The following is a 27,430-nucleotide window of genomic DNA, read 5'->3' on the forward strand; positions in this document are numbered from 1 at the left end:
GTTAAGCCTGAAGCTCTACATACAACATACAATCCAAAACACATAATTGAGAGTGTGCAATTCAATTCACAGCAGAGAGATGCAGCTGCATATATTTGCAACCCTTTTTACTCAGAAGTAGACCCACTGCTTTCCATGGGTGTTATTCTGAAGTAAAGGTGCATTGAATTGTAGCCTGGGACTTTGCTTCAAATGGAAAGGAGGATCCCATCCTGGTGTTGAAAAAAAACAGATGTCTGCTAAAGGCTTGCATTTAGCAAAATAGAAACAGGCTGCAACAGCATTTGCAAAATGGAACAGAGGAGAATAAAAGGTTAACTTTGGCTGGAATTTCCCAGTGAAGTTACTATAGAAACTAATCTCTGCATTGCTTCTAGTGACCCAGTGACCTAAGACCTAGGCTGTAATCTATCTTACCTCTATAACACTGCACTGGAAACCAACACCTCTATAATTCTTCCCCCACCTATTCCTCCTCCCCTTGCCACACAATAGCTATGATGAGGCACAGTGTTGGTTTTATGGGGCTGCCCCTCTCAATTTAGGGATGCCAAGTGGCACAAAACTTCACTCTTACTCTGGTGTGAAGAGAAATGGCAAGGGGGGGGAGATGTTTATGCCTTATGCTTATGCGCTACTTTTTAAACAAATAGCTCAAGGTGACACACAAAATGAGTGTTGAGTGACTGAGGCTCCGTTGTCCTAGAAACCTGCAGAGTAGCCAGTCACTAGTAGAGGCTGTGCCACAATGGCATCGGCATTTTGCTCTGCTGACTTTTTAGTCTCCTGCAGTGGTGGCATTCCTCATATGGAGCTAACTGCTCAGCCCAGCAATCTGCTCTTTGCTCCTAGGAGCCCTGAACTAATCATGCCAGTGCTTACCTTGTGGAGAGGTAACCTAATCCAAACTTGTCTGCAGCCCTTGGAGTCATCAGATAGTTAATATGAAAAACAAACAAACCAAATAAATATTTCAGCTGCTGATGCTGCACGGATTGGTTCTAGTAGATCAGGGCAGGAATCCTAACCAACTTCCCAGAACTGTCACAGCTGTGTCAATGGCGCATGTGCTGTATCCTACAGTTAGGTGGCAGTCACAGAGGCCTCCTCAATGTAAAGGAATATTTGTTCCATTACCTTGGAACTGCTTCAGTGTTGGTAAGTTCCCCCAGGGAAGAAGAACCTGCCTCACCTACCCACAGCCCAGCTAGTCCTGCCTAGCTCTCCTTTCCTAGTTCATGAAATATCTTTGCTAAAATGAATTTTCCCATTCCATCAAGATCTCTTGATAAAGACCATCCTACTTAATGGGAAGAAAAGGCTGGGGTCATCCCTTTATTCTCTCTGGCTTCTAAATAAAATGGAGAGGATGGGTGAACAAAGGAGACTTTCTTTACCCCTCCTACTTTTAAACTTCATTTATGTGTCTTTCTCTATCACCCCGCCCCTTCCCCCCCACCCCCGCTAGCTGGCTGGTTTTATTTTAAAGATTCATATCCTGCTTTACAATAATACTAACAATGCATCCCTGAACTGAAAAAGAACACATAGTGAACATACAATCTTAAATATGTTTACTTGGAAGGGATCCAACTGAGTTCAGTGAGGTTACTCTCAAGTAAATGGGCCTAGGAGTGCAATCTTGGTTTTTAAAAATAGCTAACTTTTTTTTTTTTAAAGCTTCAGAACACATCTGCCACCTACTTGGTTTCCTCAAAACAAATTTAGAAGCTGTTTCTGTATTTTTCCATGCTTGGTTTTAAAATTCTCTCTCTCTCTCTCTCTCTCTCTGGCTAGGATTTTGCTTGCTCAAAATATATTGGTGCATGGGGGATGTTTTATTTTGGCTGATGGCTTTGTTTTCTTAAAAAAGCTGTTATGGGGGGGTGGGCATCTTAACGCATCTGTGAGCTTTGTAGAGTAGTTCATGAAAAGAGCATGTCTGTATCACTGAAATCAATAAGGAACAATAACTGTAACTTGCTTTCCTGGAAAGCACTGGAGGTGATCTTTTAAAAAAAAACAAAACAACATACTGTGCAGTAGTTGTATGCATAATATACCTGGGAGCAAGCCCCATCAAATGAAGTTTGGCTTACTTTTGAGTAGGCATGCATAAGATCAGGTAGCCAATGTCCTGTGTAAGCTCAGACTGACTGATTTAAACATAAGAACAGCCCCACTGGATCAGGCCATAGGCCCATCTAGTCCAGCTTCCTGTATCTCACAGCGGCCCACCAAATGCCCACCAGAGCACACCAGATAACAAGTGCCCTCCCCTGCATCTGACATTCTGATACATAGCCCATTTCTAAAATCAGGAGGTTGCACATACACATCATGGGTTGTACCCCACAATGGATTTTTCCTCCAGAAACTTGTCCAATCCCCTTTTAAAGGCATCTAGGCCAGATTTACTCTCGCAAGAAGGCAGTTGGCAAAAGGGCTGGATAAAAATGTAATTGATAATTCCTAAATTATAGATGTCTAATATGCCCCTATCTTAAGATGCAGTAGCGTAGCTAAAGAACGTGTAGCCTGGTATAGAGCTCAAAATGATGCCCCGGAAGTGATGTCACAACCGGAAGTGACATCACACCCAGGCTTTAAAAAAATGAAAATCAGGGGAAACCCTGCCTCCTTCCCCCAGCAGCTCACCACCCACTTGCTCTGCCACCTCCCCCCAGCCAGTGGCATAGCAAAGGCATCTATACGCTACATGGGATCAAAGAAGATTTTGTACCCCCCTTCATGACAAAATCAAATTTAATTAAGTAAATAAAAAGTGTGCCCCTTATTGGTTAGAACCACTGTGCTGGGGTGAAGAGGGACAGTTATTCTCTCCCTACTAAATATAAGAGGAGCACCATTTGAAAAAGTGCCTCTTTACCAGTTAGCAGGAGTAGCTATATTATGATACATGGAAATGAGAGCTGATGCATATTAACACCTTATTGGTTGCATCCTGTGTTATAATAACATCTCATTGGCTCTCAGAACAATCAGTCTCATAAGTCAGTTTTGAGTTAAGCAAATCCCCTTTTTGTTCCATAAGGCAGTAGTGTTTTCATTTTCTGGTTAATTGACCATAACTTCTGATATAATGCAGATATTCCAATGGGGTTTATTTCATTGCATTCTGCATTAAATTACCTTTTCAATGATATATAACATGATGGTATTATTCGTACATACCAATTTTTCACAATTTTGGTCACTAGCGTCAAGCTCAGCTTGTTGCCCCCCTAAAGCTTGTTGCCCGGTGCAACTGCTAACCGCTGCACCTCCTTAGCTACGCCACTGTTTAGATGGAGGTGACAGCAGTCTGTCTTGGAAGAGAGACTAATTTCTTTCAAAGCGACCCCATCAACAAGTTGTCTCCTTAGGAAGCAGTAATGAGAGTGGGAATTCCCACATTATCTGTTTGTCTCATGTAGCTCCGCCCTTCAGATGTAACTCTTAGGGCACAATCCTATGCATGTCTACTCAGAAGTAAGACCTGTTGTGTTCAATAGGCTTTACTCCCAGGAAAGTGTGCACAGGATTGCAGCCTTAGGCTATTTGAGCCAGCCATGGGAGAGCAACAGCCATGCTGCCTCAGTAGTATGAATCAAGCCCCTGAAGTATGTGAGATTGGGAATTGTCTCTGTCTTATCACAAATTGCCTGGCTGAGGATAACTTGATATCTTAGCAGTGTGACATGGAAGGAACCTCTAGCATGGCTCTTCCAACACCAGTGTTGCCTCTCCCAGCAAATGGTGGCAGAGTTATTCTGACTAGTGATCCATGGTGATTTGATGGTAGTTTTGTTGTATTATGGGAGTTAACTGCAGCACAGTTCTTTTCTGGGGTGTGATGCTAGTTTTCCTCCTTGTGGTGCACCCCGGATAGCACAAAAGTGTGAGCTAAATGAACTAGCAATCAGCTGGCAGCCAGACCACATCATAGATTTCTTGGCTTTCTAAAACATGGCAATGGAAAAGCAAAACGGGTCTTTTCAGGCCCAAATGATGAGACAGATCTGGAACATCATTAGAATCTGCCAAATCAATGTTGAAGGGCTCAGTAGATCTAAGATCCAATACATCTCTAAATTTCTATTTGCCATACTCTAAATCAGGGGTCTCTAACCCCCCAGCCTGGGGGGGGCAGATGTGGCCTGGGGCAAGCCTCTATCCGGCCCAGGGCCAGCCTCTTGTCCCCTGAAAGCCTCTGGCCCACTTGGCCAAACATGACTAGAACTATGCTCTGGTTGCATCTGGAGGGTGTTCAAGGGCCAGAGAGGTTGAATGAATGAGCCCATTCATTTATTCACTCATTTAAGTTCCATCTCTAATTAATTTAAATAAATTTTATATTTAAATTTTTTTCTCCGGCCCTCAACACCATGCCAGGTATTTGATGCGGCCCTCTGGCCAAAAAGTTTGGAGACCCCTACTCTAAATAAAAGTTCTTTTCTACATCTCTTGAGTTACATCAAAAGCCCTGGACTGCATGGGAGGAGTGCATGATGGACCCCTTGCTGTGCCAGTATTGCTCCAGTGGGGGGAGAAGCGATGCTGGCATAGAAAGGATCCAACCATGAAGAAACAGCAGACATGTTACACTACCTATAGCAGCATAACTTCAGCAGATGTGAATTCCTTCCATGTGGTTCAGTCTTCTGTATCGTCCTCCACATACAGTAGGACGAGGTGCTACAATGCTGAGGTGGTAGAGTGAGCCACACAACATCCAACAATGGCTGGAAGATCACATTTTAAAAACACATTTTTAAAAGAGAAAACTAGCAAGTGAAGATTAAGATTCTCACCTATCCATTTGGGAAGTGTGCTGTTTCCATGTTAACTATGTGGTATAGCATTCAAAAGCAGTACAAGCACCTGCTGCTTAACAACCTTCCGATTAACAACAGACTGCATATATGATGGTGATCAAAGCACAACAAAGAGGCTCTTAATGAGGCAGTCAGGACTCCTGCAGCAGAGTGTCTGTTGACACAAAGAGGCCCTTAAGGCAAAGAGGAGGCAAACTATCTCCAGTAACCTGCCCAACCAGCTAGTTTCTGGCAGTGAGTGTCTGTTTACACAACAAAGGCACTAGATCAGGTTGAATGTTTGCTTAACAACCTAATCACATAACAGGGATTGGAGATCCCCATCCTTAAGTGGTGCACTTCCATCCTGAAGTGGTGTCTCATCAATCCTACCATCTCAGTCTGCAATCCTATCCACACTTTCCTGGGAGTAAGCTCCATTGACTCTAATGGGACTTACTTCTGAGTAGACATGCCTAGGATTGGGCTCAAAGACTGCAATATCCACACGTTCCTGGGAGTAAGCTCCATTGACTCTAATGGGACACCTCTGAGTAGACATGCCTAGGTTGGGGCTCTGAGGCTGCAATCCTATGCACACTGACCTGGGAGTAAGCCCCATTGACTATAACGGGACTTACTTCTGAGCAGGCAGGCATAGACTTGGGCTCTCCTTCTGCTGCATACCCAGCCTGACGGTACCCAAGCAGCGCGGGAAGGCGGCAGAGGAGGCAGTAGGTGAGTCAGTGCCACACTGCTGGCCACTGCCGCGACACACAAATAGACAGTGGATGCGCTTCGACGTGCTAGGCGTGAGCGTGGCGGGAGGGCTCCAGCGCGCCAGAATGAACGGACCCACCACGTGGTGGCCCTTTTCGCGACTGCCGAGGAGCGGGGCCGGCCTTGAGGCTCCCGCCTCCCTTCGGTTGGGTGGCACTGGGGGCTGCTCGTCGAGGAAGCGACCGGGGCCAGCCAGCCAGCCCGCCCCCTGCCTTTGCAAGGTGGGCTGCTCGCTCCCTCCAAGCGGGAGCCGTTCCCCAGTTGGGAATACAGCGGAAGCGCTTCCCCTCCTGCTCGGAGGTCCCACTGACTGCAGGCTGACTTCGACGGGGCGGTCCAGCCCTGCCCCGACTACAAGTCCCAGCAGCAGCAGCCGCAGCAGCTCCGGCTGGGCTGGGCAGGCAGGCAGGCAGGGAGAGAGAGGCATCCGCGGAATTCGCGTCCCGGGGAGCGCGCCGCTGCCTCGCCGCCCGCACTGAGCTGCTGCGGGCGCGGGTCTTTTGCATGGGGGGCTCCTAGGACGGCGGAGCGATGGCGCAGCCCCTGCTCCGGAAAACTTTCTCCCGGCTGCGCGGCAAGGAGCGCCTGGGGCGCAAGAAGGCGGCGCAGCGCAAGGAGCCAGGTACTCGCAGGGGGCACTCGACGGGTGGAGGGGTCTGCATCGGTGGCGTAGCTGGAGGGGGGCGATGCACTCAGGCTGGCAGGGAGCCTCAGCGAGCGGCCCCTCCCTTCGGAGCCATTCCTGGCGGGGGGGGGGCAAAACGAAGCCGTATGGGCCCCCTCCAACTACGCCACTGGTCTGCATCCTTTGTGAGTGCAGAGACCTTCCTGGTTGGGGGGCGCTGGAATTTGCGTCGGGGGGGCGGACGCTCCCGCTCCCGCGTTGCTCTAAAATGGGCATAAAGGAAGGCAGGGCTGGCGATGGATGTGCTGCAGCGCATTCCTTCTTTCCCAGGGGGGAGGCGGGCGGGGGCAGCTAAGTCTGGCTCTGGCCAAGCTCTCTCTCTCTCTTTCCGGGTCTCTGCATGAGCCCGCTCTGCAGGAGAACTCTTCTCCCAACGCCAAGGCCCTTCATGTGGTACAGCCCTTACTTAGCACCACGCACCAATCCTGGGCTGGGCGAGCACTGCCAGTCTGTCTGACTTCCCTGATGGCCTCACTGAACATCAAGGAAGGATGGCACGGGGACTTCCAGCCATTTCATCCTCTCTTTTGGAAAGCAAGCTATTGGGGGCTGATGGCAAACCGTCTGGGAGGTGGCAGCTGGTAGTGATGATGGGGAGACCCCCAGACTCATTGCCATTGCCAAGATCAAACAATGCTTGCACTTGCAAGAGGGTGGGGGCAAGGTGGCCTTGCAATACTAAGGGCCCAATCCTATCCAAATTTCCAGCACCAATGCATCCCCGAGTATTCCCTTACCTTGAGAAGGCCTCTGTGACTGTCTCCACACCCCAGGATGCACTGTATGCCCCATTGGTACAGCCACACCGGCACTGGGAAAATGGATAGGTTTGGGCCCTGAGTGGTTTGGGGAGGCGGGGAACTGCTGTCAAGGCAGAATGGTTTGTTCCCTGATCAAAGTGGACTTGAGGAGTGGTATTCAGTAGATAAAGGACCATTCACACAACCAGTGGGCACTTGATAAAACTGCTTGAACTGGCTGCATGCGCCAAGATGCCAGTCTGTAGCCGGCCAATTAGATGGCCATCACCCCATACAGGATCCAGTGTTCTCTGCTCACTGGCAAAAACCTCAAGAGCTATGTTGGGGACAGAACCCTGCATGTGACAGACTAGATCTATTCATGGCTGTGTGAACTGGATTTACTTTCAAGCAAGCTCTAGTATAACTGACAGAATGGCACTGGGGAGAACCTAAGAATCCATAAATAAAATAAACCTTCATCCAACATCTCTTACATTTTGTTCCACATTAGCAACTCACATGCAACATGAACAAAATGCAAGAGACTCAAAGGCGTCAGTGTTTCTTGTATAATGGGCTCAATTTGAGTTCCCGCTTCTGCCAAAGACAGTTTCTTGTGCTTGGGGGCAAATTGCTCTCTGTCAATTCTTCTGTGAAATGGGTGTAGGATGTTATCCATCTCACAGAGCTGAGAAAGCAAAGGCACCCTGTGAATCAGAAACTGGAGGAAAAGTTCATTACAGGTTACCAGTCATAGTGTGCTCGCTTCGGCAGCACATATACTAAAATTGGAACAAGTCATAGTAGGTATGTGCAAGCTCTTGGTTTTAGAGGCAGACTGCCTCTAAATGCCAGGTGCAGGGGAGGGTCCCAGGATGCAGGTTGTGTCTGTTGTCTTGTGTGCTCCCTGGGGTATTTGGTGGGTCACTGTGAGATACAGGAAGCTGAACTAGATGGGCCTTTGGCCTGATTCAGTGGGGCTCTTAGAAGCTTTGATTAGAAACACTTCTATCAAGACGCTGTGGCTTGGTATCTTGAGGTCTTTCCGTGGCCACTCCTGCCCTCCATTTGCTCATTGACAAATTTGTTCTGCAGTGATGTAAGTGGCAGCCTTGAGAGAAAGGAAGGGAAAGAAATATGCTAATGCTTCTCTTGGGAGCATTTGGTAAAGTACATCCTAAAGATCCATCCAAGAGTGAGTCCCTTGTGCTGCTCTTCCTTCCCCCGCCCCCCTTCCTTCCCCAGCTGTCTGCTCTGTGACTTGCATCTTCATTCCTGGGCCTTGCCCTGATCAGTGGGGTTCTTCGTGTGCTGAGTTACTCAGGGACCTACAAAGGGAGCTCTGTGTCTTGGCCGGGGAGGGGACTGTGCAGTAAACAACAGGAAATCCAACTTGGCATCGGGTCTGAGCAGCTGGGAACTTGGGAGGGACCTCCAGCCTCAGCTGCATTGCAGGCCTCGGCTGCACGTCTTCAGGCCAAGACTGGATATTGTGGCCAGGGGGGCCCATCCAGAGCCCCCTTTCCCATCCGCTCTCCTCTTCTTGAAGGCAGTCCTTGCTAAGCGGTCTGCTCAGCTTAGAGCACATGTGCTGTCCTAAGAGATCTGCGAGGCTCAGTGCAGCTTGACCAGCTTCAGCTCCAGATTTCTTTTCAATGACAGGAAGTCGTGTGAAGTGGTGATAAGAGAAGGGTGCTTTTGAACAAGTGCAGAGTGCTTGTCACATTAGGGCTGAGAGCTTTTCATTCTGATGGAGCCGTTTCCAGGCTCCGTGGTCATGTTTTTGAAATGAAGAACTGAAGCTTTGGTTGGGAATACTGGGGACAATAAAGCTCCCTTAAACCTTCTTCTGGAGTTCCAGAAGTATGTACAGAAATGCGTAGAGGGTGTCTCCCCTTGGATCCTGATAGCTACAGCACTGCTGTTGATGCATTCTTGAAGCCCCGCCCCCATGTATTCAGCATTTTTCTACAGCCTTATCCTGCTGGTCATGGATCAGGGCTAGTGCAGTACGATCCTGGAGGTGAATGGCCCCTTGAAGTAGCTGAAAGAGGATGGCACCCTTGTCCTCGGATTGGAAGTGGCTATCATGTCAAGCAACTCAAGGGCAGGCACAGCAGTGTGGGTTGCAGAACTAAATGTCCAAGCACAGATGCTTACAGAGGAGGCAAACCGCTCACAAGGCTAATGCTGGCTCTACTTCCTGTTCAGTTAAGAGCTTTGCAATGGTCCAGGTCCAGCAAATTCCCAGTGTGGATCCCTCTCTGTCTCCAATTGCTTTCGTTGCAAGCTCCTGTCATTCTCTCTGCAAAGAGGAGAAAGGGCCATGTTCACTGCTGTTCACCTGGACTGATTGAAGCCTCTGCACTAGGCAGGCAGGCAGGCCACTTCTGCACTCCAGCACTACTGGGGTCAGAGGCAATTATTGCTAGATAGGCTGGAGCCTGGGCCCCTCTCATTTGAGCACTTCTCTGGTGGTGTGGAAATAGACCAGCATAAGCCAGCAAGAACAGGATTGTGATTCTCTTGGGTCTTTGTCTCTGCAATCTGGTTTGTAGAAAACTAGTTCCTATGTTTTGTGCTCCTGATGGATGGTAGAGAATTTCTGGCCTCACTCCATAGAGACATACATAGACAAATAATCAAAAGTGGGTCCCGCATTGTTGGTTAAAGTTAACCCATTTTTGCCTGGCCCACAGGTGTACCAGTTTGTACCCACAGGCCCCATTTGATCCCCGTTGCATATATGCAACGTTGGGCAGAAATGGCTTCATGGTGGCTTCTGGATCTGACAAGACTGAAGGGTGTTTATTTAGAGCGTCAGCTCAACCACAGTAATATTTGGTGCATAGAGAAGCTAGGGGTTTTGGTCCCTGCTGGTCTGAACAGCTGATAGGTTAGCATGGGCTTGTGCAGTGCATGCTGCAAGGGTGTCGCAGGGGGGTGACTACCTACTTGTGGGCTATAGGACCAACAGGCTTTCCCAGAAAAGCTAAGGCTGCAATCCTACATACTTCCCTGGGAGTGAGCCCCATTGAATTTAGTGGGACTTCTGAGTAAACGTGCATACACTCTGATTTGAATGTGGTATTTCTGATAAGGCTATCTTGGAGGCACTAGATGTCACCTCCTATCTAACCAACTGAACTAGATTTCCAGGACCACTCATCTCTCTCCCTTTGTCATTGCTATCCAAGTACACTACAGGTACTGTTGTCTCCCAGTAATTCCTCACTGACAATCTGAGCAGCTCATGATGCCCATAATCTTTGCATCAGGCAGGCAAGTCAGCATGTGTTGAGCATACCCATCAAATATCTACAGCCCATGCTGCACTATTGCTGGCCCAGTGATGTGCAGAAGACGTTGCATGATAGGACTGTCTAGGGTATGCGACCAATGCATGTTCACCCTACTCATGATGTTTCCACCTTTGCTCAGGGCCAATACAGTCCCACCCCTCTGGCATGCTTAGTTGGGGGTCATGCTTAAAAACATGATCCTTGCACAGTGGCCAAGTAGCCTCAGCAGTCCCAGATTCTGTAGCCTTCATCTGAGGGAACTAAATGAATGGGGGAAGAGTGCAGAATAATGGGAATGGCAGAGACCCAGTTCTCTTCTAGCACAACTGTCATTCCCATCAGGATACCCAAAACCTCCCTTGCAGTGGTATCCTATGTATGTTCATTTAGAAGTAAGTTCCACTGTGTTCAGGCAAAGTGTGCTTTAGGTAAAGTGTGGGACATTATCCCCAGGTAAAATGTGCATAGAATAGCAGGCTAAGAGTTGTTTTTGGGAAACTGCCAAGAAAGAGGTTCCACAAATTTCTGTTCCTGATGTGTCCTGTTGTCAATTGAGACTGTACTACTGTCTCATCACTTCAGTGCATTCAGCTAGGGCATCTCGCAACTGGGCCAATACATTTTTAATACCCCACACCACCTCCCAACCCTCAGAAGGCCTCTTGGAGGCCTTAGAAAGGCACTTCTGGTGTTCACTGAAAACTGGAAATGCCTTTCTAAGGCCACTAGGGGGCCTTCCAGTGTTTTACCTGAGGCAATGTACCCCTAAAGGATTCCAACTAGATGCTTCAGGAAGGGTCAGTAGAGCTCAGTATGTTCATTTCTGTTCTCCACAGATCACCCTTTGGAGCCACCAGCTTTGTTGAAGTCCTCAGTAGAGTCTGAACTGGTGGAGCCCCTTCCAGTGGATGATGAGTGCAAGAAAAGCGTTGCCATCACTGTCTCCAAGAAGCAAAACTGGGCCAAGTTCACGTGGGGTGGCCAGGAGGATGCCCACAATAGGAAACTGTGCCAAAGTTCCTCACACACCCCACAGGGACCTGCTGACCTGGATGAACTCTTGCTCCCACATTCACCTCCCCACCTTCACTTGGTGGCAACTGGACCCCAGGAGGTGGCCGAATCACTGATCAGCTATACAGAGATTTGCAGTTCCAGCATTAGCACAAAGTGTAGTGGCCAGGGGGCCTACCTGCAGAGTCTAGAGAGAAGCAGCCGTCACTGGGTGCTCTCCTCAGGGAAGGCCCAAGGGACGGAGGAGCTGGCTGCCGGCGCTAGCATTGAATTGAAGGACTCTGGCATACTTTGCAGCAGTGAAGGGGAGATCTGGTACAACCCCATCCCAGAGGATGAGGACCTTCAGCCCCATTCCCTTGAAAAGAGGTGGGGCAGCTGCACAGGGAAGAAGGAGCTCTCGAGCAGGAAGGGAAAACTAAGAGAGACTGAAGCAGCACGTGACTCTCCCCATCTTGGTGGCCCACCACAGACAAGCAGTGATGGGTTGCGTACGTCACCAAACCAAGTGAGGTCAGCAAAGCAAGCTGAGAAGCTGAGCAACCACCAGCACCAGGCCTGTGGTGAGACTTAATTCTTCTTAGATGACCCCTTTAGTCTGTACAGCACTGCCATCTTTCCTCTCTGTAGCAGGACCCAGTCCCTTTCCCGGGCCACCTCGCTAGCACTGCATCGTTCTCCTTGTTCCCTTTCCAGTTCTCAGGGCATCCCTGGACAGTTGTGGGCACAGTGATCCCCATTTAAGAAACCAGCTCTTGGGCATCAGGAACATTTTGTTTATTCCCAGTGTTGCATGTATTCCACACCTACGAGACATGAGAGGCTCACCCAGTTATCAGCTTTCCTCTGAGAGCATCTTTTCTCCGGCCAACCATGGGGGCTCTATCCTTCAAGCCGGTCCCTGTCACCTATATGGACTGGCAAGAACCAGCACTGGCTGGTGCTATGGGGACTGGAGGCATCAAGATAATGCTTTGAGCCCTGAAACTGGAGCTCTTAGAACTGTTGACCCTCAAATTAGTATTAAGGACAGTTCTAGGGTTCTTGAGTTCTTCTCTTGGGCCTATGTGGGCTGTGAGCCATATTAGAAATTCTACTGTATAAGGAGGGACACTGAGGAAGCACTAAGATGTGGCTGCAAATGATGCCTGGAAACTGCAAAGTGCTAATCTGGTTTAATTAGGCTTTAAAACCCAAAAGAAGGATTATGAGAGGTACTTGATTGTTTGCAAATAAGGAGAATCATAACCTTTCCTTCTTCCAGCCACGGAAGAGGCTCATTCATCTTCCATAGGTTGTGTTTCTCTGAGTGGAGGTTATGTTGCCACTGAAGTCAGGCCTGGTCATAGCCACCTACACTGGCATGGGGGATGTCCCCACATGGTACAAGCCCACACTGCACAGAAATGGGCAGGAATGAACCAGCCACATGGGCAGAACCGAATGCATGGTCCTGGGCATGACCAGGGGAGGAGAGGACGGCTGGACAGGAGAGACCCATATGATGGGCCTTACTCACAAACTCAGGGCCCAATCCTATCCAACTTTCCGGCACCAGTGCAGTCACAATGCAGCCCCAAGGTGAGGGAACAAATGTTCCCTTACCTTGAGGAGGCCTCTGTGACTGTCTCCCCACCACAGGATGCAGCGCACACCCCACTGGCACGGTTGCACCGACCCTGGAAAATTGGATAGGATTGGGCCCTCCGTGGCTTCATTCAGCCATGTGGAATGGGGCTTGTTCCAAGGTAAATGTGTTCAAAGTTGTGACGCAAAACTGCCTTGGAAGGCAGCGCTTTCCCCTGACTTGCATTTAGGCTTCTAATAGCAGGAAGCTTTTCTTGCTTAGTCCCTGCTGATTCTTCCTCTGTCACCCAATCTGACAACTTTGTGCCTGCCTCACAGTCCTCATTTCACTACACTTCAAGTCAACCTGGACTCCTTTAACTGGCATTTTAGAGTTGTACTTGCATATTGTTTGTTTTTATATGTCTTCCTAAAAGCAATGTTTATAGTTGCTTTCTGTTGTTGTTTATAGTAACGACAATAATGACCCATGTGCTTCCTGTGTGTTTAGCTATTGCGCACTGCCCGTTGCAATTTGTTGCTAGAAACATTCATATCTAGTGAATGGTCTTTTTCACTCCTGAAAGGTGACTGGGGATGGCAGGGGCCAGTGTTGGGGTTCATCCAGCTCAGGCACTGACCCAGGGCCATGGAAGCATCCATCTTTGTTCTCTGAGGTGAAAAAGATGGCAGCACTGAGAAGCTGTTGCTTCTACCACCAAGTTATGTCTCCCCTAGATCTTTGTGAGGCTTAACTTAGCTGCGTCTCTTTGGCAGCCCCCATTTTCCTTCACCTCCAACACAATGCTCCTCTGTCACTGTGACATCCAGTGAGGCAATGTCAGGCGGGGAGTACTGTATTATAGGTAAACAGTGGTGGCCACCAGCATAGCTGCTCTGCCCCTTCCCCACTCCTGCTAAGGCGGCTTGCTAAGGCACTTGGCCCAGCGCCCCAGGGAAACTGGCACTGGCCCGCAGGGGCTAGGGCTGTATGTAACTCAGTGGCACTGTTCCTGCTTTGCATGCAGAAGGTCTCCAGTTCAGATCCTGGGTCCCTTTGGGGAGAAGGGCGGCATATAAATAAAGTTTAATAATTTAATAATAATCCTGGCAGCATCTCCAAGAAGGGCTGGGAAAGACCCCTCCATGGAACCAGTAGCATAGCTAATGATCGTGTAGCCCGGTGCAAGCTCAAAATGATACCCAGGAAGTGATGTCACAACCGAAAGTGATGTCATAACCGGGCTTTTTTTTAAGAAGTGAAAAACGGAGGAGAACCTGCCTCCTCAGAAGCTCGTCACCCATTTGCTCTGCTACCTCCCCCCAGTAGCTTGTATAGCTAAGGCATCTGTCTGGTACCTGGGGTCAAAGAAGATTTTGTACCCCCACCCCATGACAAAATCAAATTTAATGAAGTAAATAAATAAAAGGTGTGCCACTTGTTGGTTAGAGACACTGTGCTGGGGTGAAGAGGGATAGTTATTCTCCCCGTCTAAATATAAAAGGAGTACCACTTGAAAAAGTGCCTCTTTACCCAGTTAGCAGGGGTCACTGTATTATGATACATGGAAATGAGAACTGACTCATATTAACACCTTACTGGTTCCATGCTGTATAATATCTCATTGGTCATCAGATCAATCAGTCTCATAGGTCAGTTTTGAGTTACAGAAATCCATTTTTTGTTCCATAAGGCAGTTGTGTTTTCATTTTTTGGTTAATTGACCATAACTTTTGATAGAATACAGATATTCCAATGAGGTTTGTTTATTGCATTCTGCATTAAATTACCTTTCCAATGATATATAACATGATGGTATTATTCATACATACCAAGGTTTTCACAGTTTTGGCCACTAATAATAATAATAATAATAACAGTATTTATATACCGCTTTTCAACTAAATGTTCACAAAGCGGTTTACAGAGAAAAATCAAATAACTAAATGGCTCCCTGTCCCAAAAGGGCTCACAATCTAAAAATATGCAAAAAAGAATACCAGCAGACAGCCACTAAAACAGACAGTGCTGGGGTGAGGTGGGCCAGTTACTCTCCCCCTGCTAAAAAAAGGAGCACCCACTTGAAAAAGTGCCTCTTACCCAATTAGCAGGGGTTTAGCACTAGTGTCAAGCAAGCTCACATTGTTGCCCCCTAAAGCTTGTTGCCTAGTACAATTGCTACCCCCTGCACCCCCTTAGCTATGCCACTGCATGGAACCCTGGAGAGCAGCTGCCAGGCAGTGAAAACAGCACTGCTCATAAATGCTCTGCTTTATTGCAGCATGCAATAAACCACTGCATGCAGCATAAAAAACCACTGATATATGGTGAACATGGTAACCTGCTTTATTGCAGCATGCAATAAAGCAGGTTACCATGTTCACCATATATAAGTGGTTTTCAAAGTCTCCTGGAGGGTTTGAGCCACTGTAAGTGCTTGTAGGGGCGGGGGGGGCGGGGCGGAGGCAGCCGGTAGAAGGTAGTGATCCTGGGGATCGCGCCGCTCAGGGGGCTGCAGGGGTTTGGGAGCACTTATCCAAGCCTCCTACAGGCTCCCCGTAGCAGTGAATGTAAAAGCGGAGCGATCGAACCCCGCCTCCGCTAAAGCGGAAGTGGAGCACGCCACTGCCTCCTCCCTGCCTCCAGGCTGCCCCTGCCCCTTAAGGGGCAGAGGCCAGGGCCCACAGGCTGGGGCGTCCCGATGCCCCAGTTTGGAAAGCCCTGCCATATATCCTGGGGCATGATTTATTCAGAGTGTCTGTTGCAAGAGCCTCAGTGAGAAGAACAGGAATTGCAGAAGAGGACAAACCTTGTCTTCTCAGATACTGTCTTGCCAAGATATTCCAGTGGGTTCTGTCACCTATAAAGGGTGACAGTTCTGGAATGCACACCAACTAGCCAGCCCTTGGGACTTGTTCCTTTAAGTGTACATTGTGTCTTAAGTGCATGTTGCATTCTTCATTATAACCCAAGGACCAGTCTGGACCTACCATTACTGTGGAGAAAACTTGCCTCTTTCATTGAAAGCCACTGAATTGTGCCTAGCCTCTCATCCTTTGTGGGTTGTTGAACTCCCACTCACATAGCTAATTCGCCAAACCAGTTTGGGGGTTGTCCCCAAGCCTTGACCTTTTGTGGCATGCCACTTTAGTGAAGACATGAAATTTTCCATGTGGTGTCTCTGCCTTCCACAGTGGATGAAGGGAGGCTATAGCTGCATTTGCAGCATCAGCTCTGTAGGCAGACAGTATCATTCTTTCTTTGAAATGAAGGGTTCCCATTGGCCCTGTCTGTGGGCCAACTCCAGCTTGCACCATCCTTGCCCTGTCTTCTTCTTTTGTAAGAACTCATTCTTGTGATGACTTTGGTCTTTGCTCACTAATGCCAGTACCCTCTGGGTCCCATGTGGTTTGACCTGTCTTATATATAAAGTTTGACCTGTCTTATATATATAATTTCTTTGTCTAGGGAAGGTGCCAGTCCCAAGCATAGATCCTGAGGAAAGAGCAGGGGCTGCTGGATCGACATCCCAGAGCCCCAGCCCCCACAAGAAGGGCCATGCCCTTGGCAAGACCAAGTCCCCAGGCCCAGTGCGAAGCCTCTCCATGAAGATGAAGAAGCTGCCAGAGTTGAGGCGGAAGCTGAGCCTGCGCAGCTCCCGGCCCCGGGGGCAGGAGCCAGAGGGCAGCTCTTCACCCAAAGAGTCAGGCAATGTCATCAGCCGCTACCACCTTGACAGTAGCGTGGCTGCTCGGCACCCAGCCCGGGGGAGGGCTGCCAGCAAAGGCGGGTATTTGAGTGATGGTGACTCCCCAGAGCTCCAGGTCAAGGCCGAGGCATGCCTAGGACTTGAAGGTGGCTCCTTCCGGACCTACAGCTTTGCCGAGCAGCCTGTCTGCCTGCAGCATCTCTCTGGCCTTGTCAGCATCCACCTCTTGGGGGTGCAGGACTTCAGGCCCTCCAAAGCCGAAGCAAAGGAGGTCTTCTGTGTCCTCCAGGTGGACTCAGTCAACAAGGCCCGCACGGCCCTAATGCCTTGCCAGGCCGCCTTCCTCAGTCTCAATCATTCCTTCCAGCTGGAGCTTGAGGGCGCCCAACTCCTCAAAGTTGTGGTCTTCTGGTGTGATCCTGCGGTGGGCAAAAACCGTGTGTGCTGCCATGGTACCATCATTCTGCCCCACATTTTTCAAGGTAAGTAAACTGCAGGAGGAGGTGCATATACTGGAATTCAGACATAGGCAGATAAGTAGGATTTTAGGGAGACAGAAGTGATGGGAGGACCTCTCAACATTTGTACATCCCCTGTCCATAGTTTCAGCAGAGCTGTAGGACGCACACCATAGAACAGAGATATCACCATTGCAGTCATTGAAGCAGTTTTGGCTGCAATCCTATGCACACGTACCTGTGGGTAAGTCCTGTTGAACTCAGTGGGACTTACTTCTGCTTAAGGATTGTGAATGAATAGGATTGTGCTGTTTGACACTCTTTTATCACATGCCCTATACTTTTAAATTTAAGAGGTAGAAATCACAAACTTCACAGCTCACCCTCCTGCTTTTCTTTTCTCATCACAGATTTAGAGTGTAGCACAGATGGTCCTTTGATGGTTTGCATTGTCCAGTGCTGGCACTTTCTTTGACAGCCCTAAAGTTGTTGAGCTGGATCCTGGTTTTTGGATGAGTGCCCTTTCTCCATAAATGCCTTCAAATGCATATTTTCCTATTGCTTTTAGATTTTCCATAGTACTTGATAGAATCTTGCATTTCCCCAGTTCTTTTGGGGTCAGGGTAGACCAAGGCCCTCACATTCTGATCTTGAGCATCATCTTAAGGTGCACCAGTGTATAACATCTTGCATTGTGGTAGCTGGGGAACACCATGCTTTCTCACTACAGTGATGGCCAGTGGAAAGCTGCAGGTGCTGTGATCTGAAAAAGACTTTCATAGGGGCTGGGGGAGGACAGAATTGCTGCAGCAACACTAGATCATCTGCTGTCCTGGGATGTGTGTTGGGTTGTATTATTAGCGTGAGAAGATCAGGAAGTCCAAGAGTGAGCCAAAGTTGACAAGTCCCAAAAAGATGAGGAAGATGAAGCATTGGGTTCTGTTGAAGAAAATGGAAGACTGATACAGACCTGGCACAGTCCCCGACTCCTGTCCAGTGTGCTGGAGCACCTAAGTGGGACTAACGTAATAGATTAGGGTTGCTTGGCCAAGGGGGGCAGGTTGCAGTTAAGACATATTGCTGCTCGCTTATTAATACTCTTCTGCTCTGTCTGCTGTCCCAGGTGGCAGGACTCAGCAACTGGCCATGCACTTGGAACCACAGGGACTCCTTTACATCAGACTCACCCTGGTGGATCAGTGGGACCCAGCCAGTGACCAGGAGCCAAGAGTCTTTGGAGTGAAGCTGAACCAGCTGGTGGAGAGAGAGGGTGCCACCCTTAAGGTGCCGCTGTTGATCCAGAAGTGCGTTGCCCAGATTGAAAAACGAGGAATGAAGGTGAATGCTTCCCAACCCTCCTCTTTCCACCCCCCAGTCCTCCACGTGGCTTCTTCCCAGAAGGCATAGATTGGGCTGTGGAGGCTGTTGAGGGCATGCATTACTCATGAACCACAGCTTTTGTCTGACTTCCGTCCTTTCCATGTTAGTGTGTAGATCTCCTGGGACAGGAGAGGCCTGGCTTTTCCCGCAGGCGAACCACAGCGCACAGCCACCCTCCCCATCCTGTTGCTTGGGGGATGCCTGTTTGCCCCAATGACAGGTTGTGTTCTACTTCTAGGTTGTGGGTCTGTACCGCTTGTGTGGCTCTGCAGCTGTGAAGAAAGAGCTGCGTGATGCCTTTGAGAGAGACAGTGCTGCTGTGGTGCTCTCGGAAGATCTCTATCCAGACATCAATGTGATTACAGGTCAGTATCCCTTGTCCCGGCCACAGCTGTTTGCATTAAGCCCCAGAGCCACCTGGCCCCCTGTGGACCTTGAAGAACCAACTGCTGACTGCCTATGAGAGTCCTTAGAAGCTAATAGCAAGAGAGCATGGAAGGTTCCACCTGTGATGCTGAACCTCCTGTTTCCAATATTGTAAAATGTGGGTGGAGCACCAATGCTGCAGTGGCTGGTAAGGAGACAAATCACAGCTATCCGTGCTAGGTGGCTGGTGGCTTTATTAGTACCCTTTGTGCTGACCACCTTGGATAAGACCTCTAGCCAGTGTCACTCTGTGCTTCTGCTAGCAGTAGCTTCCAAATGTACCACGGCCCTTTGTTCATGGCACCCTGTCATGGTGCTGCCATTGCACAAGATCTCATGCAGTTGTGCAGTCTTGGCTGAGCAGGGAAGAAGAGGCTGCCAGGGATATCCTGTGGCACCCCTGTGTGTTTGCTGTGGCACCCTGGGGTGCCGCAGCACAATTTGGGAACCACTGGATAAAGGGATAGTGTCACTCCAAGAGGATGTGTTTGCAGCTAAGAGGGACAAGAGTTAGTTTGCCCTGATTCATAAGTGGGTGTTTCTCAAATTGTTTTGGGGTAGGGAGGAACTGCTTAATATCTTGGGTTCAGGGAACCAAGCGCATGGAGTTCATAAACCATGTCAGGAAGGTGAAGATATGTTGGCAGCTCCTTGAAGTGTTGGCCATAAATGGGATTCCTGCAAAAAGAGGGAGCACCATTTTTCCCAGCTCCCTCAGGCCTAAAGTTGGGGTGGATCAGGGTTGCTAGGTATCTCTGCCCTGAAAGACCCGCTGTCTTCCATGAAGAGGTTAAATACCATTTCAAGGACTGAGTGCCTAAGCCAGACAGCATTAGAGTCCAGTGACTTTGGATAGCAGTGAAGTGTGGAGAGGAGTGCTGAGCAACCATCAGATAGTGATGTGGGAGCTTGTTATGGAGCTCAGCTCTGTCACTGTTCTTCGTTATTGTCAAAAGGAGCCAAGCCAGGGATGGAACTAACAGCACTGAGACCCTTCCAGAACGTTGGGTGCTTATCTCTTACAAGCAATGTGATTAGATGAGCACTGGCCCACTTACAGCCTTTTCCATCTCTGTTGGATGATGGAGTGAAGCGAGGTGCCTCGGGATCAAATTTTACTGTGAAGTCATATGGAAACATTTTGAGTTGCCCTCAGACACATTCTTTTGAATCAGCCTGCCATTGCTGGGTGGCTCTTCTGAGAAACTCCAAAGCTTGCCTAGGTCTTCATGAGACCTGTGTTGTCCTTGCCTTATTCGTACCCGTGTCAGTTGGAATAGGACTGTTTAGCAGCAAAAAGACTGTGGCTGCAATCATATGCACACTTACCTGGGAGTATTGAAATCAGTGGCCCACTTGGAGGCAGGCTGTGCAGCATGGCCTTTCCCAGTTTGAAGAGACACTTGCCCAACAGATGGAGGCAAAGAGGCAAAGAAGGAAGGCCCATAGCCAGGGAGACAGACCAGGGACAGACTGCACTTGCTCCCGGTGTGGAAGGGATTGTCACTCCCGAATTGGCCTTTTCAGCCACACTAGACGCTGTTCCAGAACCACCTTTCAGAGCGCGATACCATAGTCTCTCGAGACTGAAGGTTGCCAACAACATGGGACTTACTTCTGAGTAGACTTCTCACCTATCACTCTCCCAGTTCACCCATGCCTCACGTGAAGGAGGCTGCTACATGCAGTCGCCTTGTATTCTAGTAAGTCTCTTAAGGTGCCATAGGAATTGCTTTCTCAGCACCAGTACAGAAATAATACTCCGCCCCCCCCCCCCCACTGAAGACTGAGCCTGGGAGTTGAGGGTTGGTGACTTTGAAGGTGTTTTCTGCTTCTATCCCCAGGGATCTTGAAGGACTATTTGCGTGAGCTCCCCACAACCCTCATCACTGACCCGCTTTACCAGGTGGTACTGGAAGCGATGTCCAATCGCACAGCAGCAGGACGTGAAGCTGAGGAGACGACAGCTCTTCTGGACTGCCTGCCAGAGGCCGAGAAGGTGACCTTCCTGCCCAGAGCAGGGAGATCAGATCTTTTGGGCATAGCCCCCCCCCCCCGCTTTTGTACTTGCCTCACTCCTCTGTGCTGCAGCCAATGGTGATTTCCTGTAACGTGACATGAGGGTGCAATGCAATGGGTGTATCATCTGGTGCAAGATGGAGGAATGTTTTGGACTCCCATTGGAAAGATCAGCCCCTCCCATCCCATCAAGATTGGGTCCTTCTTGTTTCCTTGCTGGAATGAAAGCCTTGCTCGGGAATGTATTTCTTCATGTCACCAGTACTTCCCCTATCCCCATCTCTCCTAGCAAATCAATCCCCCTTGTGCCCAAAAAACCCATGCTTTTCTTTTCCAGGCCACCTTGACGATGCTGCTGGACCACCTCAGCCTGGTTGCTTCTTTCCACAACTTCAACCGCATGAATGCCCAGAACCTTGCTGTGTGCTTTGGGCCTGTGTTGCTTAGTCAGGGGACTGGGGGACCAGGGGCCCGCAGTCCACGCCAGCGACACCGCACCATGGCCAGCACCATGGATTTCAAGCACCACATCGAAGTATTGCATTATCTGCTACAGGCCTGGCCAGGTGAGCGAGCAGGAGGTGGGAAGGCCAGAGGGTGAGAGGTGGGCAGTGTGCCAGAAGAGAAACATTGCTACCTCACTAAGTCCATACCATTCATGAAAAGTATCACACAGATCCCTGGGGGAACTACTGTACTGCCTCTTTCCTCCCTGTAGTGAAAATTCTCCATTTGTTGCTACTCTCTATTTACTAACTGGTGATCCATAAGAGTGAGGGACTCTATCCAAAACAATTTGAAAGTCTAAGAATATAAAATCTACATATTTTTTGACACTCTCAATGATTTTTAAAAGATTTAGGGCGCAATCCTAACCCCTTATGTCAGTGCTTTCCAGCACTGACATAAAGGCAATGCAGCTCTGAGGTAAGGGAACAAACATTCCCTTACTTTGAGGAGGCCTTCGTGAGTGCCACCCAACTGCAGGAGGCAGCACATGTCCCATTGGCACTGCTATGCCAGTGCTGGAAAGTACTGACATCAGGGGTTAGGATTGTGCCCTTAATGAAGCCAGGCTTACTTTTGTAGCAGTCATGCGGATGCTTGCTTAACAAGGTTTGATCTACTGTTGGACAGTATAAATGTTGATCTACTGTATAAATGTTTGATCTACTGTTGGACATATAAATGTTGGACAATTATAGCCTTAACACTTTCCATCAATATTCGTGGGATAGAAGTTATAGCTCTGTCCTTGAATCCTTAATTTGATCCACATCTCAGCCCAGGAACCAACTGTCAGTGAGTCAGCTCAGTCATAGAACAGATGAAGTAAATAATAAAGAAGGATGTGCCCCTGAGCATGTATTGATGGCCAACTTCATCGCAGAGTAATATGTTCAAGTGATGATTGGCATAGCCCTCCCAGATGGTGTGGCTTCTCAGTTAGCCGAAACTAGAAATCCATTGATCTAGAAATCAGTGGCAGGCTCTTATGCAGTCAGACCCTGATTTAATCTCCACCTGTCAGCTCTTGTCTCTTGCCTTTGGGAGCACATGCGGTCCTGGGCTGCTCAATTTGTTTTTCCTTTCTCCTTAGCCCCACGTAGGATGGCGGAAGAGGAGGAGTGCTCCCAGCCCAGCAGGCAAGCAGCTCGTCAACGCCATCCTCCCCGGGACCTGCCGCTGCTGCAAACTACAGTGGTGGCACGGAGCCGCCCGCGAGGACTGGAAAGCCCCCCCAGCAATCGCTATGCCGGAGACTGGAGTGTGTGTGGGGAGCAGTTCTTGCCAGGGCCCAGCAGGCTGGATGGTGACACTGACTATGATGAGGTGGCAGGGAGTGAGAGTGACAATGAGGAGGAGGAGAACGAAGAGGCGACTCTGAGAGAGGGGCTGGCGTGCCACAGCCAGACTGTCTTCATGGGTGACTTTGCCTTGGTGGAGGACCAAGAGGCTCCCTTCAACCCGAGGCTCAATCTGAAGGACTTTGACGCTCTCATCTTGGACTTGGAGCGGGAACTCTCCAAACAGATTAATGTCTGCCTGTGAGCCATTCTTGCAGGACATCACTGTTCATGTTGACGACCCTCAGAGGGTCCCTTTCTTATCCATTCAGCCAGGCACAAGCCAAGCTTGGGCAGCTGATCCAGCCTTATCAGTATTCTTTGCTCCTGGTGCTTTGAGCCATGTGGGCAGTCTTCTTTCTTTTTTTTAACTCTCTGAGACCTTTGCTTTGCTCAGAGGTGAAGATTTCTATCGATTTGCTGCCAAGTTGCAGCTGCAGGGTCTTTTTTTTTTTTTTTTTTTTTTTTAGTTTTCCACACAGTGGGGACATGTAGAAGGAATTAATTCCCGTAATGCTTCCCAGAAAGAGAGGAAGGGAGTCAGGGTTTTCTTGTCTTTGCTTGAAGAAGTAATATTGAATAAGTAGTATTTATGTAGCACATTTCCTAAGTGCCCAGAGGTCTTAAACAACCCTTGAAAGTAGGGCAGGATCATGATTTCCCATGGGACCTGTGGGGTGGAGACAGAGACATTGTGCCTTTCCCAAGGCTAGGCTTCTCAGTGAGCTCACGGTGGAAGTTTTGAACTAGGGACGTCCGTCCAGCTTGTAGTTCCTGTGCACTTGCTCTATACCTTGTGGCTTCTGAAGAGATTCAGCTTATCCCTTTAACCTTGGACTGCCTGGGTTGGGGGATCATTCAGTGTTCACCTCCTTCCTGCCTAAGCATCTTGTGAAACATCTGAGCTTGGTGGTCTTTGAGGAAAGCAGGGAAGGCAAAGCCTGGCTAGTTCCTCTCAGAGGCCCTAAAAGACACAGGAGCTGGGTGGGGGGGAGGTGTATGACAAGTAGGGAAACTTCTGTCTTTGGACCCTGACTAGTAGACTCAGTGGTGCAATCTTCAGCATATCCTCATTCTTCTGACCTCTTGGCTTCTAGTGCTGTCTTGCTGTGCAGGGCAGCCCCCCCCTCCCCATTTGTCTGCTAGTACAGGAGCTGGACAGGAGCACAAGCCCTCCTGCAGTACCAATGCGTACCAATGCAAAAACTACTGGGCAGTGGTTTTAGCATGTCTCTCTCTACTGAGTTGTCACTCCTCCCTTAGTGTGTGACTGTCTGACTAGTGGACATGCTGCTGACTGAGAGGAAAGGAAAATCACTCTCTCACTAGAGAAAAAAGTAACACCAACCACCGCCATGTTTCAGGGTGCACATGAAATGCCTCTTCCCTGGCTTTTAGACTGAATTTGAGGACATAGCAGGGTAGTGACCTTACATGGAGTGTTGAGGCAAGGTCTCTCCTCCCTTTAGCTGCTGGCAGGATGCTCCATATTATAGAGCCATTCCTACCTATCCTCACCCCTCCTGTTCTTGGCTACAGCAGGGTAAAGAACCAGTGTGTGTGGGAAGGGGTCGGGTGGGGAAGGCAGTTGTGCTGAAAATGTTACCTTGTGGGTTTTCAGTGGACTGGAAAGTCTGCAGCAACTAGGTCTATCCAGCAGAGGGCTACAAAACATTGCATGCAAATCTAGGCTCGTGGCCCTTTTCATAGAGGAGTGTCTGCTCCGTGGAAAAGCAACTAGGGATGGAGAAGGGAGCTGGCTGCTGTTTTGCTGCTCCAAATCCCAGTGAAACCCTGGGGGAGCTGGTTGAAATGAAGAAATGGTTAAGTAGCAACTTTTTTTCTGCTCCTAGTTGGCCTCTTGGGAAATGGAGCCTCCCTCCTACAGGAAATGAGCCATTGGTTATGTTTTGTGTGTGTGTACTTTTACTCCACTGCCTCTGTCCTTTTCAGACACAGTCCAGTGCCTGACCAGCCCAGCTTTGCAGCACAAAGTGCTTGGCTGCCCCCTCTTGTTTTATGATGGAGGAAGCCCTCTGTGTGAAGAAAGCATTTCCTACTTCACCGGAGTCTAACATGTTGGACGAGGCAGGGGAAGCTCCCTCCATTTGCTTCATAAAATTGTTTTCATCCAAGGGAGATAAGCACACCTCAGGTAAAGGTGTTTCACGGAGGGCTTAACCACATCTTGGGGGGTGCATGGCTTCTGACACACCAAAAACTTGCAGGAAAATTCTGAATGCAATGATGTCATGTCACATGTTTGTTTCATCAGACTTTACTGGGAGACACAAACTGGCACCAGGTGTAAGTCTGTAATGTATAGCTGATGCCTTTAGGTGTATCAGGCTACAGCTGCCACTTTTCAAGGGACGCTCCAATCTCACCTTACAAACCCAAGCCACTGAGGGAGTAGTTTTGGGTTTTTTGCTACTTGTCCCAAACTCTCCACTTACAGTGCAGTTTTCAGCAGGCAATTTCAATGATAAGGGAGCATGTTCCAAGTTTTTGGGGGCCTGCACCAGTAGCTAGCTTAATTTGGAAACATGGTACAGAGGATATGGGCCTTTCAATTATGTGTATGTCCTTATGGACAGTTGAAATAGCTGTGAATATACAAGCACAACAGCTGCTGTGCGTGTTTGTATGTCTGAGAGAGTATGCTTGTCAGTGCTGTGTGTTTTGGGGTACTGATCCTAATTTACATAGCTGTCCTTTTCCATTACTCCAGCATTCAGTTTAATGAGACTCAAGGACATTTTGCAGCACAAGAGCTGCAGGAGAAAGACAGCCAGCATGCCCTGCTGGAACCAGGGAGAATCCTGCAGTGTATAATTTAGGATGGTTATATTGCTGAATTCTCCTCCATATAATAAGGCATGTAGTAGATAAGAAACATCAGCAAAAAGATCACCTTTTTCTACATTCTGCTATTTTACTACTTGGAGGGAGGTTTAAAAAACATGGGGGCTCAAATATTCTAAGCTCCCTGCATGTATCTTCCTCTCTTCTCGATAGTGCTCTAGAGACACTATTGCAACCACGTTCAGGAGTGGTTCAGTTCACTGCAAAAAAAAAAAAACACCATTCCAGCCATGAAGACCTCCCTGTATGCTTAGCGTCAACTTCAACAATGCTGGTCTTGTTATCCCTGCTGCTGCCCCTATAGCCCAGCTATTCTGCCCTGAATGACCAACTCTGCTTCAAAGAAGATAACCAAATATCAAAGACACACTATGGATGTAAGTGCAAGTGTGACACCTGTGGCTGCCCACAGCCAGCCATTGGTGATGAAAGTGGACAGGAATGGACTGGTACAAACAGCAGGAAAACATTTCCCAGTTACATTTATCACATAAACAGTAAGCACCATCTAGTCATGATAGCTGAAGGCATTGGGTCAGCACATGGCAGTTGCAGGTATACTGAGGATCAGCTGAAGCTTCTGGGTGCCTGAGGGCCCAATCCTATCCAACTTTGCAGCTCTGGTATAGCCACAATGCAACCCTGTGGTAAGGGAACAAATATTCCCATACCTTGAGAAGGCCCCAGTGATTACCCCTCCACAACAGGATGCAGCACATACCCCACTGGCACAACTGCACCACTACTGGAAAACTGGATAGGATTGAGCCCTAAGACTGCTAGTGCCACCTTTTGCTCTGGCAGTGCCATTGCTCACCCCAAACCCATGCACCCCTTACCTAGTTCCTTCCTCTGTGCCCAGAACCAATGTGTGACAGAAGTCTCGCTATCCCATGTCTATCTGTCCATTCTGATCCCTAGGTAGCGTGGGGTGGTAGCTGTAAACAAGATGGAAGTTGCCACACCTAAAAAGTATCCGATTCTTTAAACCATTTATGTATTGCCCAGGAATGTGCTCTAGTCACTGAGCCTGAACCATGAGTCAAGTCACAAGTTGCCAACCCCCTGACTTATTTATTTATTTTATACAGGTATTTATATACCGCCTTTCTTTGGTTGTCAGACTTCTCAGACTTTAATCCGAGGTGGTTTACCTAGGCAGGTTGTTCTAAACCCCCGTAGGGATTTTTACAATTGAATAGTTCTAGTCTTTCATAGAACTCCTCGTTCCAGCTGGATTCCTTCCCGATCTGGCCTCTCTGGCCTTTCGCCTCCCATGCTCCACTTGATGGCAACTCCTCTCTGCCACCGAGGGTCAGCTCATCAGTATATCAGCGTGTTGTCCAGTTGTTTCGAACTGGCAGCCTCAGATCTTCAGGCATACAAGGTGGCAGCTCTACCATCTGAGCCAGACCTGCCTCCTGCTCCTGTGACTTGACTCACAAGTCTGTATGTGGCTGTTGTGACTCGATCTGAGCCACATAGAGTCATTTTGACTTGAGTTGTGAGTGAGAAATGAGTTGAGGTGTAAGTTAAGTGTGACTCCACAGAAAAGGAGGTGCTGGAAAGGGGTGTGTGTGTGTGTGTGTGTTGAAGCTTATTCTGGGTTTATATTCAGATATTTGTTCCTATTGCAAGAATATCCTCCCCCATCCATTGGGCTCCCCTCCCTCATCCAACAAAATAAAAATCAGTCCATCCATTCATCCAATTGTCGATTCCTAGATCACCAAGAGAGCCCCACATCTGAGCCGTCCTGCCTTCTTCAGCCAAAACAAAAACTACCAAAAAGCACGTAAGCCTTCCTGCTCCCTTTCA

The 27,430-nt window shown here is 48.7% G+C and overlaps 2 protein-coding genes across 2 annotated transcripts in view; one reads left to right on the top strand and one right to left on the bottom strand.

Moving 5' to 3' along the window:
- Window positions 1–6,024, bottom strand: part of LOC136638650 (uncharacterized) — a 15,887-nt gene extending 9,863 nt beyond the window's left edge. The window contains exons 1-2 of the mRNA XM_066612683.1: window positions 5,459–6,024; window positions 883–921 (exon numbers count right to left, since the gene is read on the bottom strand). Of these exons, the coding sequence (XP_066468780.1) occupies window positions 883–921; window positions 5,459–6,024 (605 nt within the window). The remainder of the gene's footprint in view (window positions 1–882; window positions 922–5,458) is intronic.
- SYDE1 (synapse defective Rho GTPase homolog 1) lies at window positions 5,778–27,198 on the top strand. Its single transcript, XM_066615851.1, has 8 exons — window positions 5,778–6,219; window positions 11,164–11,904; window positions 16,377–17,099; window positions 18,199–18,413; window positions 18,694–18,820; window positions 20,726–20,880; window positions 21,238–21,466; window positions 22,501–27,198. The coding sequence occupies exons 1-8, from the start codon at window positions 6,129–6,131 to the stop codon at window positions 22,950–22,952; spliced, it is 2,733 nt and encodes a 910-aa protein (XP_066471948.1). The 5' UTR covers window positions 5,778–6,128; the 3' UTR covers window positions 22,953–27,198.
- Window positions 27,199–27,430: the final 232 nt, after the last annotated feature.

This window comes from Tiliqua scincoides, chromosome 2, assembly GCF_035046505.1.
Source record: "Tiliqua scincoides isolate rTilSci1 chromosome 2, rTilSci1.hap2, whole genome shotgun sequence".
In the NCBI taxonomy this organism is placed as follows: Eukaryota; Metazoa; Chordata; class Lepidosauria; order Squamata; family Scincidae; genus Tiliqua; species Tiliqua scincoides.